The following is a 21,494-nucleotide window of genomic DNA, read 5'->3' on the forward strand; positions in this document are numbered from 1 at the left end:
CTTGACCCTGCGATAAATCATCTGTAGATTCAAAGCTGGCAATATGATCTATTATTAGATCATCAGGATTCCACAATGTGATGTTTTTAAGTTTTGTTTCTGTGGTTATAATTAATCAATTAATAATTTATTAGACAAACTACGATATTGAGTATCCATGTTTTTTGATCATCTTGCACAGGAATATGCATAGTTATGCTGAGTAACAGTAAGGTATTTATGCTACCCTGGGAACACAGAAAGTACAGTACAATGGGTCAAACCATTTTACATATAATGTAGGTATACATATATAATGGGTCAAACCATTATACATGTAGGTGGTATACATGTACGCCAGGATAATACACTTATACAGCACTTTGTACATATTGAAAGAAAGCACGACGTGTATACTGAAAATATTTATTGAGATGATGTACAATGTATTATTAAAGTGAAGTGAAAACAAGAATTCAATATTGATATAAGTCCTACCTCTTTGCGTAATGCTCCACTAGGGCAATCCTTCATAAAATCTCTGTGCCTGGAAAGAAAATAGAAAGATCAGAGGAACTATTATCAATAAATCAATGTGGATCTTTCCAGAATTTGTAAATTCACAAATGGATACTTTTGATAATAATTGACCAGAATATGAAAATTTCATATCTTCCCAAATGTTTTCACAAACACCATCCCCCTAGAAAATTTAATAATAATGAAAATTTCAACCTGTATATGAAACGTTACTGTATAATAATGCCAATATACTGTGTCCTTTATATTGGATCAATAATTTGAATGAAATAATCTACAAACATAATACTTGTAATACTTTTATCACCTTCAAATGCTATAAAAATACAGTACATTGTAGTATGTGCCTTTGAAATAAAAATTTGAAACTTTTGGAAGTAACATTGTTTATGAAAACTCACACCAATTCTTACTTAAAATCATGAAAAAAATCAGTGATCACCACACAAATTTTTGAAAAAATGTCCAAATCGTATCATTTTAGATTTCAACATGGCTGCCAAATACTGTGTTTACTTTCTGGAAAAATAAAAGATTGTTGATTATCTTGAAAAGAAAACATTAAAATCCCAAATTAACTAACTCACTTATTGACTGACTGACTGACTGAAAGACTGACTCACTGAGTCACCCATCCACTAACCCACTTTGCACATATATGTGCACGCACACACACACACACACACACACACACACACACACACACACACACACACACACACACACACACTTATTCATTCATTCAACTGACTAAATAACTGACTCACTGACTCATTCATTGATTAATTCCTCCCTTCTCACTCAATCCGTCTCAGTCATTCCCTCCATTCCTCCATCCATCCATCCATCCATCCATCCATCCATCCATCCATCCATCACTCACTCACTCACTCACTCATTCACTCACTCACTCACTCACTCACTCACTCACTCACTCACTCACTCACTCACTCCCTTCCTCCCTCACTGCTTCCCTCACTCACTCAATAACTGACTGACTAACAATACAGCACTTGCACAATATGATTGATACAATGTGACTCCCAATTTGACAAACAGGCATTTCCATCCAAAAAATGTCAACATTCTACGTCAGTATCACTGACAGTAACGATGCTAATAAACTACTATTTAGCAATTAGGTCATGTCTTGCACATCTCATCACAGCTGAATTACTCACTAACCTTGAGTTTAATTTTAATCAGAGTATCCTCAAAAGAGGTATTTTTGTCTTGAAAACAGCACGACTAGAATATTAAATAAGTTGTACAAATCAATAACACAGACAGTAAAACTAAAATCAATATGAATGCTGACCTAACCATACATAAAACGATGTCAGTTCTGTCTTAATGGGGCAAAAAGAGACAACTATTTACTATCAGATCCAGTTTCTGAACCAAATGTTTTATCATCCAGTAACATGATTCTAATCATAATGACCTTGAGCTGAAAGAATATTAAATCCATTGCCTTGGTATATTTTAAATTTTGGGTCACATGATTTCATCATAATAATAACAATGTTAAAAAAATCTTTCATACAACACTTTCTCACACTGTGCTCAAATCACTGTACAATTATTACCCTTGGCACAGACCTGTAACCATGACAAAACAGTCCCTATACTTCCTAAACTCCCTGAGAAGCATATCTGATCCATCTGCGAGTGTATCGGATTAAAACATTCCCATTGCAACCTCTATCCTACCAGGTCCCCAATTACACAGCTGGGTTGACTGAGACACAGTTGTGGTTCAAATCTTGCCCAAGGACACTAGTCATTCAGAAATAAAGGGCAGTACTGAGGCTTGAACCTGCAACTTGTAGATTCTAAGCTGCCCACTCCAATCATTTGATCATCATGACATTCTATTATTTGAAAAAAAATAGTGTCATTTGTCAAAGATTTACAGGTATACCATTGGCTGAATTGTGGTCACATGATACCTATGTAGATAGTTTCCAGTCATTGATTGGCTACATACCACTGAAGCTAAAGTTTTATACATACACGTATATCATTGGCTGAATTTTGGTAACATGACACCTTTAGCTTCCTGTTACATGATTGGCTAGACACCATTGACGGTAAAGTTTTAAAGGTACACCGTGGAGTCATGATGGGCAAATGGTTAGAGTGGCCAACTTGAAATCTGCAGGTTGTAGGCTCAAGCCCCTTCACTGCCATTTGTTTCTGAATGGCTAAAACTCTTGGGCAAGGTTTGAACCATGACTGTGCCTCAGTCAACCCAAACCCCATATGTATAATTAGGGACCTGATAGGATTGAGGTTGCAATGTGAATGCTTTAATTCTATGCACTTAAAAGTTTTATTTTGTACCTTAGTTAGCTTAGATATACATGTCTAGCTCAGCTGCCATTGTTGTAAGTTACAATTTACATATACATGTACAATGTATGTACCTGATATCTACCTGTGTGGCGAAGACATCACATGTTATATATCTAAGAAATACATCAATGATTTCCCCTAAGAATAATTGTTATGGTGTAGTAGACAACCAATAAACAGAACTGCTCTGGGTCAAATCAACAATTTGCAAATCTACGGCATGTTGAATGTATTTTGAATATCGGTGTTAACCACTAATCTTGCTTGTTAAGATCTGAGTCTTCAATGACATTTGCCATCTCTCATATCAGATCTACCTGTGAGTGTACATGTACATGGTATGCATAATATCTAATTGCATAGAAAATCGAATATAAGCCATAGTTCTTATTTGGAATGCTTACAGGACTGTACAAAACACAATTTATGAAGGTCAAACTTGCAATTCAGAGATGGTGTGTATAATTTCTCAGATTACATTTTTTGGATTTTAAGTCAGTTCAACTCATCAAGTCACATGAATTCTGTCACCAGGGCATTCCTAAATCCGACAACTACATTGTACATGTCAGTGTTGCGAAAAGCAATCATTTTCTGCTGCTTGTGTACATTTTGACAGCTGAATCAGATCACACTGGTTCATCATGTGATCGATAAACTGTTGTGTCTCTTCAGGGTTACAGACGTCATCATTTTTTAACATCTAAGCCTGAGTTCTCAAACGATGGAAATGATGACAGCCTTGTTATGGAGGATGCAATCTCACCCTAAGCTGGTTTAATGGCATTGAGAGAATGCAAATATGCAGACATTTTATGCAAGCTTATTTTCATTTTATGCAGGCTTATTTTCAAAGACGATATTTAGATCACTAAAGCTTAGTTCAACCAGAGTCACCATTTTTTATCTATATAAAGAGACACAAAAACCTCATCTAGTACGGCCTAAAGGGCAATGATTCTTTCTGATTTCACTATGTCTAATAAAAACTTGGATGTTAAACAAGATAAAATATGTTTCCTTCACTTTCATTCATCAGTATGGATCATGAATCGGAACACAGATGGAGATGACGGACTAGCCTTCCTTGGGACTTCCATTAAAGATATTGTTGACTGTTTCTGCTGTTATTGTAATTGAAACAATGGAAGCAGTTGACAAATGTTTAACAGAAGTACCCACTAACGCCCACACATCACTTCTGCTCTAGTGCTGATCGATGCCAGCTCATAAATAAAAATGAATGAAACCAAGACATTACATGTAGATCTCTTTTTACATCCAGGATTTTAATAAACACAGTAATTCCACAAGGTCTCCTATCCCTTTAAGAATGCATACATTATAAAGTTCGGGAAAAAATTGTAAATTGCCATTAATACCTACTTTCCCCTTGAGACAATCAGATGGACGTCTGTATGGATGTAACAAACAATTGAACATCTTTTAACATCCAAGATTGTATTAAATATAGTGAATCCACAAGGTCTCCTTTCAAGTCCTTTAAGAATGCATATATTATAAAGTTATGGAAAAACTTGTAAAATGTCATAAATAACTCCTTTTCCTTAGAGGCAATCAGATGGACATCTGTATGGACAGGATGTGTATTAATATTAAATAATTCATAAATTTTATTTCATGTCATAAAAGAGGGCTTCATAGATCTCTTAAAAAATGTAACCTAGACAGATAAAATGATGATAAACAATCAAGCATTAACTAATTTTCCTGATCAATCAAAACTATGGTTGTATTCCATTCATCATTGGGAAATGTGCAATGTATCATTTCCCATTAGGAGACTCTGAGACTCTAATGTACATCATAAACATACCTATCTACTACCAGGTGCCTCTGCAATATTATATCAGACAACAATTTATACCTGTATAAATTAGCCATCACAGTACATTACTTTTGCCCTCTTGACAAAACTTTATTTCAACTTTTAATGGGAACTCTTCAAGTAGAGAACAGCGAAGTCATTTAAGTATTCAAAACTACAATGTACATGTACTTGCCTTTAATCAGGAGCATAAGATGAAACTGTTCAGAGTGATTCATCCATTGATATTTTAGCCCTTTCAGACCTTAAATTGTAACACTGCTTTAGATTGATCATAATGCTTTTAAACTCTATTTTCAGTTGTTGTATTTGGTTTATTTAAAATGTCAAAAGTCATTTTAATTTTTAATTATTTGTTTTGTCTTGTTTTTTTCAAGTGTACTATCATTAATGCTACCCATGTTTTGGTATTTGATAAATGTGCATTATTGTATCGTTGGAGCCTGTAAATGGGACTTGTTCTGTACATCCTCAGAATTGAATAAAATAAATAAGGTGTACATATTTGTAGAAACTAAAATCCATCCGGCTGAGTAGTGTCCTATTTGTGTAAAATCTGAACTAACAACATCAATGTATGCATAAAAAAAATACTGCCAATTGCAATGTGCACAACTGAAATCCAATGTCAGACATAGACAGCAGTGAGAGAAAAACACCCCTACATGATAATGTAACATCCCATGGACTTTACCCAATTGATCTGGTAACATTACATAACCATACCTCAAAGACCACTGAAAAGACTGACTACTGTATTTTGATAGAAAATAATTTTTTTAGATGTAAATGTAACTTGAAAACCACTGATCGTATCACTTTCATTTGAACAATTTTTTTCATCTACATGTAGACACCCAAACTTCCCAAAGTAATGTCTCCACCAAATCTCAAGGCAATCGATCTGACAGTTTTTTGTCATTTTCACACACACAACTACATATATACACATTTCATGACGCCTACAGCCTACTGAATTACTTCAGTATTATGTTGTACTAATTAGTGTCAGTCTGCATACTGTTCATTAGTATTCATTAGTCTGCAAGTTCTCTTGTAAAAATCTCTTAGGACAAAACTGCCTATCCAACATATATCATCATTCCCTAACATTTTCTTCATTCAGCTGTGGAAAGTACAAGTGACACATGGGTCCTGTCACCCTGAGTCAAAGATGAGTAGCTACAGAACTTTTATTACATGTACACTGTCTGCCATGACCATAAGTCAGTGATGAAGTACACTTTATGTGAAACCTGTTAGACATTTAGAGCTGTCTTTGTTATTACAGAGGAATCAATCAATCCATCTAGCCATCTATCTATCTATAAAGTAGCTGACTATCTAGCTATGACCAAATCACTGTTCTTCAGAGTGTATACCCTAACCGACTTGATAACTTATCTATCTTATCTAAGCAACCAGGATATTAAAAAAAATTCACGTATCTAAGTTTATAGCTTATACTACATTTACATTTGTATCATTCTCGCAAACCAGTGCTGTTATTTTGTCCGTGACACTACAAAATAATCTCTTGGAGGTGCATCTTGACCTGTACAAGTAAAAGAGGCTGTGGTTTAGAATGATGCATTTGTGTATAGTTCTCAGTAGTCTTAGAGCTAGATTCCCAGGCCATTCTGCTAACAAAAGATCGCATAGCCAAATGTGCTGCTGGGGACGCCAGCCTGAAATCTGTGTCCAGCACACAGAGGTACTGTCATCACCTTTCAGTTTTAATCAGCAACTTTCCGTAACACCGATCTTTACAAGATTACTTACATAGAAACTAATCATTAACTTCCTATTATTATGCTCACCATACTCGAATAGCTCATTGAAGATATGCAAATTAAAATGCACATTTATGTAAACTATGTGACATCCCTGCTCGTAATCCTGGTATTACAGATGACCAGTCTTACATACTGATGGTACAACTCTTTATTGAAGTCGTGCGGTGAAACAGAAATGTATCATATGTCCAGACTTTAACATGAGAATGATTGTAAATACTTCCTTGATGTATACCATGATGATTGCTGAAAACTAATCCTTGCTTGGTGGAACCAAAATGTAGCTACAACTGCCTCACACTGTACATGCATTTAGCATGTCATGAGAACAGCGCCAATGGCACTGTAGCACAACTGTACATTTTAGGTGTCATTTGTTGAAAAAATGTTTATCCACATACTGGTCCATCCCTGTAGATACCCACGCAATACACATGATCATCTTTACTGTTGCTATGGGCGTGGTCTTGTTGCTAGGCATATATGCATACACTTTTAGTCCCTTCACCAACCTTGTTGTTATCTTTGCAGTATACACTACGGTTGCTAGGGCTAGTTATGTCAATATGTGTTGAACAATACCAGCAGAATAACATCTATAGAAACATCACTATCAAAATTTAATTATGTCTGCCTAAATTATGGTACATTACAAGTTACAGAAATCTAAGCAAGTTTTACACTATTTCCAGTCTCTGTTACCTTGGTTCTCAACCATTAGAGAAAACACTGAATTCAAATTGACTATAACAAGTCATAATAAGATAACATACATGTAAATCGATGACCCAGGTTTGAAACATGGCACTTTAATCTATCCATCAAGAAACAACTACCAATCTAATGAAGTGAAAGATTTATAATTATAGTTAAAATGGTATATATATATATATAAATACTAGCTGAAAGCCCAGGGACCTGGCTACCTGGCAAACACAAGTCAGTAAATTATCAAGTCAGATAGCCAAGTCGCTGGACAAACTACATGTTACTAATGAATCTGTTTAGAAAATGTGACCATATGTTTTGTATGGGTTTATATAATAAGGGGTTTTGTTGTGAACATTTTGTTTTCTTATTTTAACATTTTTCTTTTCAACAGACCAATCTCGTCGCCAGGCGATGACAAGCCAACAAATAGCAGTAATGTACACTAGCTTCATGAATCCGTCAAGAAAGGTGTCTATGGACTTAATAGATTTAGCTCATCACCAACAAACTGCTTAGTACTAACAGCTAGTCCTGTACTGGCTGGAAAGATGTACCATTTATGAAATAATATGGCGCTCCTTATCAAATTCTTGATGATGCCCAAGCTTACAGCTGAGTTAACTTCTGCACAAAATAAGCTTGTGTGTCTCACTGTAGTGGCCATGTCATTACAAGCACATGAACTAAAGAGCTTTATTGTTATGATGTACAGAATGGATGTGCAGCGGTCAAAATAACTCCAGTGAGCAAAAGTTCTGAGCAATAGCCTCTGCGTGTGCAGGTAATATCACCTAGTGCAAGCTAAGTTTATTTTAAAGTATGTCATGTGATTCAATTCTGACCAATGAAAGCTTTGTATAAAGAATGTTGAGGTGTACTGATAACTGATGAATCTGTCAAGACAATGTGCCCATGGATGTTTTGTACAACAGATCGATCTCACCATCGAGAGACCAATAGTCATCTGTGACTGGAAAGATATGATTAACTGTAAAATGATAAACTAGTTGCTGAGTCAGTAGAGAAAATGTGTCCACAAGTCTTATAAAACTGATCAATCTTAGCAAGTGAAATGTCTGACTAAGACACACTTTAGGACTGTATTACATGTGTTGATTGATCAGCCAACGCCTACAACATGTACACAGTAGCTCATCTGCCTCTTCCATTTTCTGTGCATACTCTTCCATTTTCTGTGCATAACAACTACTAATCTAAAAATAATAATTATATATATACAATACCAACAAATTACTCTTTATATTTTTTTTATGTCACTGACAAATCCTACTTGCATCAATACATCTTTTTATTTTCATTACTGTTTTTGTAGATGAAAATTTACGACCACTTTTGGAAATGCAATAAAAAGTGTTTTTTTCCCTTGAGCATGCAACTTTATAAATGTGTTATGATTTATGATTTGTGTGGGTGAGTGGTGTGGGTGGGTGTGCGGATGTGTCACCTCATACAGACCAATTGCTTAATTGCTCCAGATTGCTGAATAGGCTAAAGACATTGCAATATGTCAAAGCCCCATGAAATTTCTTTTAATAATGGTGCTAGATTGATACTAAATTTAAGTGTTTTGGACAAATTAATTCAGCAAATGCTACCCGAAGTGGTCTGTATGATCAATCAAAACTTTGTGATTGTGTTTTCCCAACAGCATACTAATAATTAGTTCTTTTGAAAATAGGGCATTGCAGACTACAAACAGGAAATTGAGAATACAGCGCCCTCACTCAAATTGGGGGTATCATAGTATCGCTTCTTAAGAGCTTTGGCCCTTGGTATTCTGTAGAAGTGTAAATCAGGGATGTTTTTTGTATTGTTCAGACACTGACGAAAGCAGCAGTGCTCTATGATTAACTAAGTAACCTATACCATGTATACCCCCAAGGTACACACAGACAGGTAGTAGAGTGCCACCATGGCAAACTTTGGAAAGGTTTATATACATGTACCTGCTATTTTTGTGTCAATTTGTTTAGGGATAGTAAATACAAGTACCATGTACAAGTACATGTGGACAGTATGTGCATGCTTCATAATGTCTTACAGGAAATATTGTGTATGGAGTTTGTAGGGTACATGTACATGTACGTGTGTATAGGAGAGTTAAGTATTACCACCATCATTGTGCTTTGTGTATGGTTGTGGAGTTGTGGTGTTTGAATGGTTATTGTGGCCAGCTTGGAACTGTTAGTCGTAGGTTTGAGCCATGCTGCTGCAGTTCATTTCCAAATGGCTAAAGTCCTTGTGCAAGATTTTAGCTATGATACATGCACACTGTAGGTTGCTTTAATTAAGCCTACGTGCTTACAGAGGCTGCAATGGGTTGTATCACACAACCTATGCGAAAATAGATTCTATGGTTGTATGCAATAGCAGGAGTTGAAAGTTGAGGAAGGCCAATGTGTTGGTAATGTCCATGCCAGAAGTAATAATTGTGAAGTGCTTTTAAGCACAGTGTGGGAATAAACTACATAAAATTATCATTATTTTAGATCTTTCTAGCCATAAGTTAGTGGTTAGCCTAATATTCTAACTACAGTGCAGCTCACATAAAACATCACCTAACTATGCATTGATATGCTGTTGTTGTTGTTGTTGTTGTTGCACTATTAAAGCATCTGCATCGAACAATGCTTGCATCTCTGAAACAAAATAAACAGCACTTTATGTATTCATGCATTGTAACTTAGTAATAATCATGTACTCTGCTATTTAGATGCCAATAGATGCAATGTTTATAATGAGATGCTGATGCAAAGTTAACTTGATGCACCATTAATGAGATGCTCTGTGGACACCTCAAAGATGCAAATTGAATGCTGTTTACATACAGTAATCCCCAAGAGCATTGTTCATGAACTTTGCTTGCCTGATGCTTTAAAGATGCAAGCATAGTTCATGCACAATGTCCCATAATGCGAGATCTGTACTGTATTCAGGGTGTATCCATGGATGCTCCTTTCCTAGTACTACCTATTGTTTTAGACACATGGTCATCATACATGTACTTCCTTCCATGCAATAAAAGAATCTTTATTTGAAATACCAATTATTTTGATACTTTTTATGGATTGTATTAACTATAATTTTTACATCTCATTTCCTTTATATAATGACCAGCTACTGAACCAAATATACTATTTGTCTCCTATCATAAAAATCCAAATAATAAATGAAACATGGGAAAAAAATCACACTGCTTAGATATATAGTTCTCGCGATTACAGTGGACAACACTGTTCAATACACTGCATGATGTACTGCTGGTGGTGTTCAAGACATGTATACTTGCTAGTCACTACATTCATATTTGTAACATTAGCACATACACACCCACATTCATCACAACCTTTTGAGTGTTGTCTCAGCAGACTTGACGCAGAAATCCACCTATAATTTTTGCCGGCCTTATGATTTTTTTAAAACCATATTTAGCGTAGGTACAGGGGCAATATATTTTGCATGTGGAATTTTTGAATAGATATTACAAATATACGTACTTATTGAAAAACCGGAAGGTTGAAAAATAATATGAATAATACATTAATTATTTGAATGATTAATTGCTTGATTTTCAAAACATTTCAAAAGCTTACCACTTACAAGGGAGTATGCACTATAAAAATATTTATCAATTATGTCATGATTAATTGCTTGCGTTTGAACATTTCCAACGGTTACTAGTTAACATGAGAATATGCACTATAAAAACATTAATCAATTCTGTCAGGATAAATTGCTTGAGATTGAACTTTTCAAAATCCTGCCACTTACATGAGAATATGTACTATAAAACATTTATCTGTCATGACTAATGACTTGAGTTTGAACATTTCAAACACTTGCCAATTACACGGGTACATGTACTATAAACATATTCAATGCCCACCTGTTGCATCTCTTGGCACTATCATCTACTGTGAAAGTTTGTCAACATGTCTAGAAATTTCAAATTCAAGTACATCAACATCGAGTGTAATCAAGAGTACAGTTGATCTTCCTTACAAGTGGCACTGAAGTGTACTTTATTGGTAAAGGTCACAGGTCAGCAAGGTCAAGGTCAATCAGCAATTTACTCTGTACTTGTGAAGTTTTGTGCACACTCAAGTGCATAAAAGTATACTTTTAGTAATGAGTACTGACTCTGTTTAGAAACTTACCTTTGATCTTGACCATTGTACTTCAGGCTCAATTGGTCATTAGCTAAATAAAGTTGAAAGTTTTTTTACATCTAGACAATATTTAAGTGCATTTATTCAGACCATAGACCCTCATGGAGTGTCTATGTTCAGACTGACCTTGTCTCGTCAATGTATAAATACTATGGAACAGTAATATAGACGTTTGTTTTCTCGTGCAGTAACAATAACATCACTGTATATTATGACTAGACATTGCTATGAATAATGTTATGAACTGTAGGACTATACATACTATATTATATACCAATTAACAGCACATTAGTCTTCAAGGTCTATGCCTTCTACAAAAGATGTCTTTTTCCTGATTTTACATAAATCATTATTTGCACAAATATCATTATATCCATTCACCACTATTTGTTCTTCACTCAGCTGGGAAAATACTTATGTTCTAAGGGTTTTGTCACTACTCGACATCTTTCAACTCATTGCGATAAGGCCCCTTTATAGGTCACTCATATTTTCTTGGCTGAACGAAGAAAAATATCGGGGAATTACATAGTATCTAACTGTATCATGAGCTGATGGCCTTGAAATGCTGAATAAACAGAGTTAATTCATGCATATAACAAGTGCAACATTAATTCAAGACAAACAATTCGCATAAATTTAGATTTATTAATAAAGATAAGAATTTATGAGGGATTGGAGCCACGATTCTTTATGCCATGCGTAACAACAGTAAGGAGAACTTGATTAAGATTGAAGACAAACCGTTCCATCTAAGACAGACCACTAACTCTAATCTCACAACTCTGTACTCTATTGTTAACAGTGTCAGCAACAATATCTACTGGAATTGAAATCAGGTCTTGTGAGAATTCCACACTGATCTATCAATTTATCAGTTTACTGTCTCATGATTGTTCTATACATTTGCATGAAGTGACAAATTTGACATCAAAATTTTTTTTGGCCTACGATATTTCCTGAAGGATCATATATCTTGTCACTTATTTTTTGCAATAATTCATCTTTAATAGTTGATATTGTCATCAAAATTTGGTATCATAGGATTACAAAATTTATTTTCAATAATTTTGTAGCACTCTTGCTCATCATTCTATGTATATAATACATTGTAAACCTTGAGATTCTTGCTGAGAGAAAATAGGACAATTCTACAGTCTTCAGCTAGTTCTCAAACACTAATTTTTACTATTTACCAGACTGTAATGCTGAGTTCATGTACCAGAAGGCATTTTAGTTGCTACTTATTCTTGTATTTTTGTTTTACCATGCAAGATGGCTGACAAGGTGTTTGATTTAAGCAGGGTTTACAAAGCATAAAAACTTTCTTTGATTTGAATAACATGTCATTTACAGTCACAAAAATTCAAAAATGCTATTTTAATTTCAACCCCATAATAGTACCGCAACTAATATACAGGATTTTTTTCTCCACAAACAAGTCTATAATAGTAGGTTCCATAGGGACGATTGCACAATGACACACAAGCTCAATAAACAAAAAACTTTCACCCCTTCAAAAATTGAACAATAACAGGATTTGTATTTACTACTGAGATGTTGATAAGTTGATTAAAATTACTGCTAATGTGATACTACCGGTAGTATACAGTACTGGGTTTCCAGTTAGCTATTTGATGTGTTTGCTATGTTTTTGCATTGTATCAATCATTCATAGTGGTGTGGCCGCTATGATTTTTACACTGGTTTTACACCGTATATAAATGTCTTGATGCTGTGTGTTCATTTACAGGGAGGAGGGAGGAACAAACTATATGAAGTTCATTTATTGACATTGTGTGCGTTCATCCCTTTATAGGTTACCTGTATTTCTAGACTAAAATATTCAAGGATTACATACAATAATACTATTCATGTTTATACACTGCACATAAGTATTCACTTTTGCAACAACTAATATTCATATGCAAATATTTGGCTGGTTCTATATTTGAAGTCCCTGGAGAAAGCTGTAATGGCACAGTTCCCATCACTACAAACGATATGTTTGACAGAATTCCAACACAGACTTTAAAACAGAATTAACCACCTGAATCAAATTGCTAAAGGCATGCATATAAAGGGAAGACTATATTTAGTTTGAAATTGAGTACACTGCATTATTTATTTCGCCCAACGGATGTCCGCCCAACGTTGATTGCAACAATTAAAACATTGACATAATGGGTTTACTTTCTACAAAATGTATCAAGCAAAGGAAGCAACCTCACCATCATAAATTATGCATAAACAAATTTCCTGTTTTCATAATATTATCAATCGTGACAATACATGTATACTCAGAACTCGGCAATACATGATGTATGTATTCCTTTAGGTATAAAGCATTTCCTGGTTTAAGAAGGGCTCTTGGTAGTTCATTGCACCACGAAGAATGATAACACGACTGTTTGTTGCTTCAGTTAGATTTGTACACCATTGAGTTTCTTTACTCCTTCTACACAGCATTTTCAAAATGGTCACCAGATTGAATTTTGATAAGTTGTGCCAAAAAGTAGCTTACAAAAAAAAATGTAATTGCTTAAATTAGGAAATAGCATTCTAGAAGTTTCCTAAAATGTCTTTACTGAGAGATGATTCTTTTTTAAATAAGTTTTGCAAAGAATCCAGTTTATGTAAATTATATGCAAATTTTGAGGGGTAAAATCTCCAAATTTTGCTATCAAATTACATGGTTGTATGTCAACTTCTACCCTGAAATGCCATTTCCCAGAAAGTTTTCCTGGAATCAGAACAAGACATATACATGTACATACCACTGAAATTTAATAATTAATTAACTTACCATTGCTGCAGTTCTTTCTTGTCAACTGTAATAAAAGACAAAAAGATAAGAAATCTTTAATATATATAGACCAAAACGTTGCACCACAAATAACATAATACACAATAACTTGACTGGGTATCACTTTTAAATGTTTTTTTACGATTATTTTGTAGTGCATTTTAATAGTCAATAAATTTCTCTCAAAGTTTTCAAAATATACCTGAGAATAAAATTGGCTGTCCAACCATGAGAAGAGCTACTCTCCTATGCACCATGTATAGTGCAGTCAAGCCCAATCTGATTAAAATCTGATGTATTGTATACTTCGCGATTTCTTTTGGGCTGTTACGTTTACTGTCGTTTGTTCTTTTGTGAGTGCTCGTTACATACATCTGACACAACACCATAGGCACTCCCATACCAAATCTTATACTTATGAGTAGCCAATCAGAATCCATCTTACTATATATACACTCAACGTTTGAAACTGAAGGAAAGAAAACCACCAAACAATAATGATAACATCGTTGTCTGCGCTCTGTGCGTTTGCTCTTTTCGAACAGGGAGTTCAGAAGAACTGTACCCGTATGTTTCGGTGCATTGCGTGTTTTCATTTGTTGTGTGAGTTCACTCAGCATTTAGTTTTGGTACAGGAAAGACTGTAGCATTGTGTCAGATGTATGTAACGAGTGCTCACAAAAGAACAAATGAAAGTAAACGCGACAGTCAAAAAGAAATCGCGAAGTGAACAATACATCGGATTTTAATCAGACAAGCCAGTGGTTACCAATGTAATTCACTTGTATGTGGTTTGGTTACGAAATGACATTCTATATTTATGAATTAGCATTCTGTTCTTAATGAACATAGTGTCTTTCGGAAATACAAATGTATATATGTACAGTGTAGATACAATGTGTTTTAGTTAAAAATTCCCTGTTTTCAAAGATACCCCATTTTCATGGTTATCACTAACAGTGAAGATCAGACACTATTTGGTTTTTATTTCTATTTGTGATTGAGTGGTTACATTATAAGCAGGTTTAACGACAGATCTTTCACTCTAGTGATCACAGTACATGTCCAATCAGAAAGGTACCTCCTGATGACATTCACCATTAATATCATATCAATATAATATCCAATTTCCTGATTAAAATCAATCCAGAAGATCGGACACCATTTTTGTTTGTTTGTTTGTTTTTATTTCCATTTGCAAATTGAGTGGTTATATAGAAAGTTGAAAAAACGCTAAGATCTTTCACTTTTAATTTAGTAATTGCATTTCAGATCCAATTAGCAAGGTACCCCTCCTGATGGCATTAACCATTAATATCGTGGTGTCTTATGTCAATATTTCATATATTGAACGTCACCAAGAATGATTGATATGTCACATAGGTATATGACAAAATATTAATATCATAATGCCTGTATTTCGATAATGGATGGAATCTATATATATTATACATGTATATGCAAATGATATCATTAATTATGCATTATGTAAATATATATATATATATATATATATATATATATATATATATATATATATATATATATATATATATATATATATATATATATATATATATAGATTTACATAATGCATAATTAATGATGTACATGTAAATGATACCATATAATTATGCATTATGTAAATTTCTATATATATATTATACATGTACATGCAAATGATATCATGTAATTATGTACTATGTAAATCTATATATTATACATGTACATGCAAATGATATTGTATAATTAGGCATTATGTATGAATCATCATTTGACAAAATTCAGTATTATTGATGATATTTGCAAATATCAAATATCAAATATAATTGATTCCTGGAATGAACTATTCCACAGCAAGTGTTCCGATATTCATAAGATACCCTAAAATATACTTCAAAACAGCAAAACCATGTATTTTACGAGCTAATTTTGAATGTTAATAACCGTTTTTAAGTACATGGTACTGTAATGTTTTTGTTTTTGTTATTGTCTTTTTCGTTTTGTATATTTATGTTGTCCACCAAACATAATTGTTCTTTTGGAATAAACAAAATTACTGAATTGAATTGAACCGCATTGCATGGTATTGTATCACAATAATAAATAATTACAACAGCTTGTGATAATATCACATGCATCAAATAATCATGGGCTAATGATTTATCAAACATGCAATGTACAACCCAAATACTGCATTACTGGTATTCCGTATTATCAGAGTGTCCTTTCCATGGATTCCATAATATCAAACATAGGGAATGGTTACAACATGGAAATGCACAAAATGTATTCTTTTACATTTTTGTAAGTATTAGGAACACTAGTATAGTATACATGTATGGCGGTGATGGGGGAGCTGGTGATTAGTATAGATTTTCACTTTAATAATGACATTTACAAATATCAAATCAACATAAATATTACCAATAATTTACCTTCATTTGCATAATCAAACAGCCTGATTATTCAAATGACAATAAACACAGTGTAATTATTCTATCAGTAGGAATAAATTTCTAGCCCAAAAATCACTACTATTATCAGCTATATGTGAAATAATAATATAAGCACGGACCTCTCAACTTAAACTAGAGTCCTGGACATTATTAATATTCATGAGCTTATCAATATTCATGATATAATCAGCACAACAATAAATAAGTAGTAATGAAGAGAAACAAAGGGGGCTATATATGACTTTCACAGGAACTAAGGCAACCTTTGAATATCTTACTGTTCATTGTTTCAAAGTATTTATATTATACACTTAGTAACATCCAAGAATAATATAATGTTTTGTAGTGGACAGCAGTTTTTTTGTGCGGTTATTTGAGACGAATGCCAGATCCACTGCCACCGATAGTATGTATAGTGAATTTCACAATACCGTGCAGCTTTTCTGTTTGATGCAACCATGCAGAAACAAACAAGAAACTGCATATGTCACACTTTAATAGCAAGATTGCATTTTTTTGCTACATGTAGTCTAAATGAAATAAATTATTTAAATGTATTGCAACTCCATGCAGACATTCAGACACCAATGTTTTTCTTAGTATCAAACACCCGATGAAGGGCACGTAAAATGTCCTTTGCGGTGTTCATTTGATGTCTGTATGGTGACATGTGTAGTACATTTCACTTAGACAAAATGTAGCAAGAAACTATACTCATTCAGTCTTGCTATTGTAAAGTGTAGCATGTCCAGTTTCTTATTTGGTTTCTGTGTGGTTGTATCAAACAGAAAAGCTGCACGGTATTGTGAAATTCGCTGTGTGACACTGTCTTGACACTTTGTCTGGGGGTTAATTTTACCTATTGTCAACTCTCTGTTTACAGACACCAGCTGTTGCATACAGTTTCTACTTTACCAGCTGTTAGTAATAGTGTCTGAAATGTTATGATGCCACATGGTTTGCCTATGTTTTGGGTCGTACCCAACCTGATAAAAATGAACCTGTCTATGTAGCTGATCTGTGTCTACAATAGCTCTTGCCTGCACTCCACTTGCATACAATGTAAATAGATCTCCTTAGCTAATTGGTTACCATAGGGAGTGATTATCAAAATCAGACTGTTTGATTATTCAAATGAAGTCATTATGTAAATGTCGCTGTGTAACTTTGAAACACTCCCCCCCCCCTTTACAGGTAGGCAACATAGGGGGGGGGGGGGGGGGGGTTCACTCTTAGCTAGTTATGTTGACTCCGAGTCGACTCTACACTTAACAACATACATGTAGAGGAAAAACAAAATATGAACAGTTGTGTTGGCCCAGAGTTGAGTTAATAACAATATAGGTAAAGGAGGGTGATTAGCGCCGACATAACTTTTGTGTGGACACAAATTTCCATTTGATTAAGTAAGTGTATTTAGTTTCCTGGATAAGGAAGGTTCCCATGGTCAAAGTTCAGGGTTACTTCTGAATGATTGGAACAAATGAAGGCTATGCTAACATTGGACTGCTTTGGTATGTGATTCATGTCAACACTGTAGTAGTACTACTACAAAATTCAATGTGAATGGAACTAGCTTATCAGTTTTGCCACAGTACTTGTATGGCATATAATGATATGTAATTTACTAATTATATGTCATGCAAATATAAATATTACCTAAATCTAAACATACAGGTACTCTGATAAAGGCTTTTGGGGTGTGGATAAGTTTGAAAGGCTACTATAACAAACTGAGTATCTGCAAGAACTACGTCATGTATTGTAAACACAGATCAGTGATGTAGATAGGTATTGACAGCCATCACAGTCACAGCTCAGCAATGTAGACAGGTTAGATAAAATGTCATGCACAAAACATTCATTTACAATATACTTTATTTACAATATATATTTCACATCTTCTGTGTTTATCCTGTGTGGGCTTTGATGACTCCCACTTCTGATTCAACACTGGGTGGCATGACAAATTATTTTATAATACTATTTAATTTTTTTTGGAATATTCAAAAGGTTGTGTATATATACAAAACATGTAAGTGTATGCAATTTACCTCCATGGGATTACAGTGTTTTTGTTATGTACGGCAAGAAGGTAAAATCTACTTAAAGTTTCCAAGGTACATTTTATATTCACAGGTACCGATGTAATTATTGTTCATGCATGATATAGAAATGTATTTATGCATGTTTCACCTGATTTCCTTCATCTGTAACCAGGGTTCTTCAACCTTAGCAAAAACACTGCCGTTCCCCCCAAAAGTATTGTTAATAAGCTTGTGCAGGTACATGCTACGTGTATGTGTAATTATGTTATTCTCCAATATTTATCTTCATTTTAATTCTACTCAGCCACAAAATACTTGGGACATGATAATGGTTTCATTTCTGCCGACATGAAGTGTAAAGGCTCATACATTGTACATGTACATGTACCTGTAGATTACTTGCATTTCTGTCAGTTGAATGAAGAAAGATATCGTGATGCATGTTGTCACTTGGGACTACCCCTTGACCTGACACTGGTTCTGCATATACTGCAAAATGTAGGTATTCCTAGCGAAATGAACACTGTATCAATCATAGTACATGTATATAGTTGTCCTAGCTGTGCAAAGTAAGTAAATAGTCATTGAATGGAGTGTAAACAATGTTAGCAGTGCAAGGCAAGTAAATAGTCATTGACTAGAGTGTAAACAATGTTAGCAGTGCAAGGCAAGTAAATAGTCATTGAATAGAGTGTAAACAATGCTAGCAGTGCAAGGCAAGTAAATAGTCATTGAATAGAGTGTAAACAATGTTAGCAGTGCAAAGTAAGTAAATAGTCATTGACTACAGTGTAAACAATGTTACATTGTTAGCAGTGCAAAGCCAGTAAATAGTCACTGATTATAGTGTAAGCAATGTTAGCAGTGCAAAACAAGTGAACAGCCATGGACTGATTGTAAACATAGATGTCATAAAACAGCCTCTAGACATAAATCTACATTATAGACCTATTCTATTCAGCCCACTCACTTGACTTTCTGTTTTGTGGGCAGCATTGTTTACAAATTAACCACATTAGAAAGGGCCCACACTGAGCTTGTAATTAAGGCAACTGAGTTATTTACATTTGATGTGAACGCTATAAATGAGTGTGACAGACAGGGTAATCATGTTATTTGGGTGTCACAGGTAATGCATGTCACATTGTAACTAGTAGACAATATGGTCTGATGGATGTATGTATTATATATTTAGAAACCCTCCATGCAACACACCTAGAAACGTGATACAGATATTACAAGATGTGACAATAATGTATAACATTAGAAAGCAATCCCTGGATGAAGGGTAAATGCCTTGAACTCTTCATTAGAGGGTCTCAGGTGGGAATGGTTGCAGTAAGGAGAGATGGAGAGTGGATTTGAATGACCTAGACTGCGATCCGTGGATATGACAGATCACATTACAATAATAACTGCAGTATATCAGAATTGGGCCTATTAACTTACATTGTACATTTGTTTTCCTGTATTATCACAGACTGCTTATCACTGTTCATGGCACGACTACTTCACTAAAAGGCTATATTAGACTATTCTAGATGTTTCAAAGCACAACTCATTTGGGGTTGGGTTATTTTTCATTCTGTTATTTTCCACATCATTACAACTTACAAGGGTTTTTCTTAGCTGCCTTCTAAAAAAATAAATCCAAATCTGTGTTCCGCAGTCTCTGATTTCTTTCAATGTTCTCGTTAAAAATGTTCTGAACAGGACTCAGAGAGAGTAATATACATGTGATTTCAGTGGAATGCTACTCCACGAAATAAAGGCATTTTCATACACTAAGGGTCCTGGAGGGTAGTTTCATGATTTTATATCACCTATAATTACTTGTGATTTCTGAGAAACATCAAACTGATCTTATCACTTGCGCTTCTACAGGCTATCTTTGCTGTGGACCATTGCCTAATGGCAGTCAACAGGAATAACATATTCACAGTTGTACAATGAATATTCATGAGATGTTGTACACTGAAGGGAATAAGCACTCAGGAGTCATGAATATTCATGTGCAAACATGAATTTATTATTTCTGTTTCATGCAAATTTGCCTACAGCAAAGATTGTTAATCTAACCTCCAGTAGAAATAGTCAGTGTTATGAAATATCGATGAATGTAAACCTATCAATCTGTACCAGCCTAAGTATACTACAGTCAGTGCAGTACGGTCGGATCTGCCTATAGAATTGCATAGCAGATACGACCTTACTATACTTTCTCAACGACACATACAGGTAAAGATAGTTCATCAAATGATGTACTTCTCTGTATTGTTATCTTTACAATCAAATGTCAAATCCCAGATTTCTCTGATAATCTGATTTCAGGGGTGAACAAATCCACTGGTCCTGGGTCCGGGGCTAGCGATTTTTTTGGGTGTACCACACAAATTTTACCTTGTCTGGTCCGTCAGACCAGTACCTTACTGTTAATAACTATGTTAAAAAGTTGTCTGAATATACAGATTCATAGGTAAGATTTAATGTTTCACATTAGTGGGACCTGGGACCACTAATTCTTTCAGCAGGACCACTGGATTTTTTCAGGCACTGGTCCGGGGACCACCAGTTTACAAAATGACTTTTTCACCCCTGGATTTAATACTTCAACCAAGTTTATAGGTGGTGTTTAGAAAGAAAATACCTATACAAACCCACAACAACTGTACAAGTACATTGTACCAACAACCACAAGCCTATAAAATTATACAAGTCTATATAAGTACCTTTCAGTGCATGGATAAAGATGGTTTTT

At 34.5% G+C, this 21,494-nt stretch overlaps 1 protein-coding gene across 1 annotated transcript in view; it reads right to left on the bottom strand.

The window, feature by feature from the left end:
• LOC144440999 (neuronal calcium sensor 1-like) overlaps window positions 1-21,494 on the bottom strand; it is a 73,324-nt gene that overhangs the window by 43,678 nt on the left and 8,152 nt on the right. The window contains exons 2-3 of the mRNA XM_078130504.1: window positions 14,230-14,254; window positions 478-526 (exon numbers count right to left, since the gene is read on the bottom strand). Coding sequence (XP_077986630.1) covers window positions 478-526; window positions 14,230-14,254 — 74 coding nt within the window. The remainder of the gene's footprint in view (window positions 1-477; window positions 527-14,229; window positions 14,255-21,494) is intronic.

This window comes from Glandiceps talaboti, chromosome 10 (assembly GCF_964340395.1).
Source record: "Glandiceps talaboti chromosome 10, keGlaTala1.1, whole genome shotgun sequence".
Classification (NCBI taxonomy): Eukaryota; Metazoa; Hemichordata; class Enteropneusta; family Spengelidae; genus Glandiceps; species Glandiceps talaboti.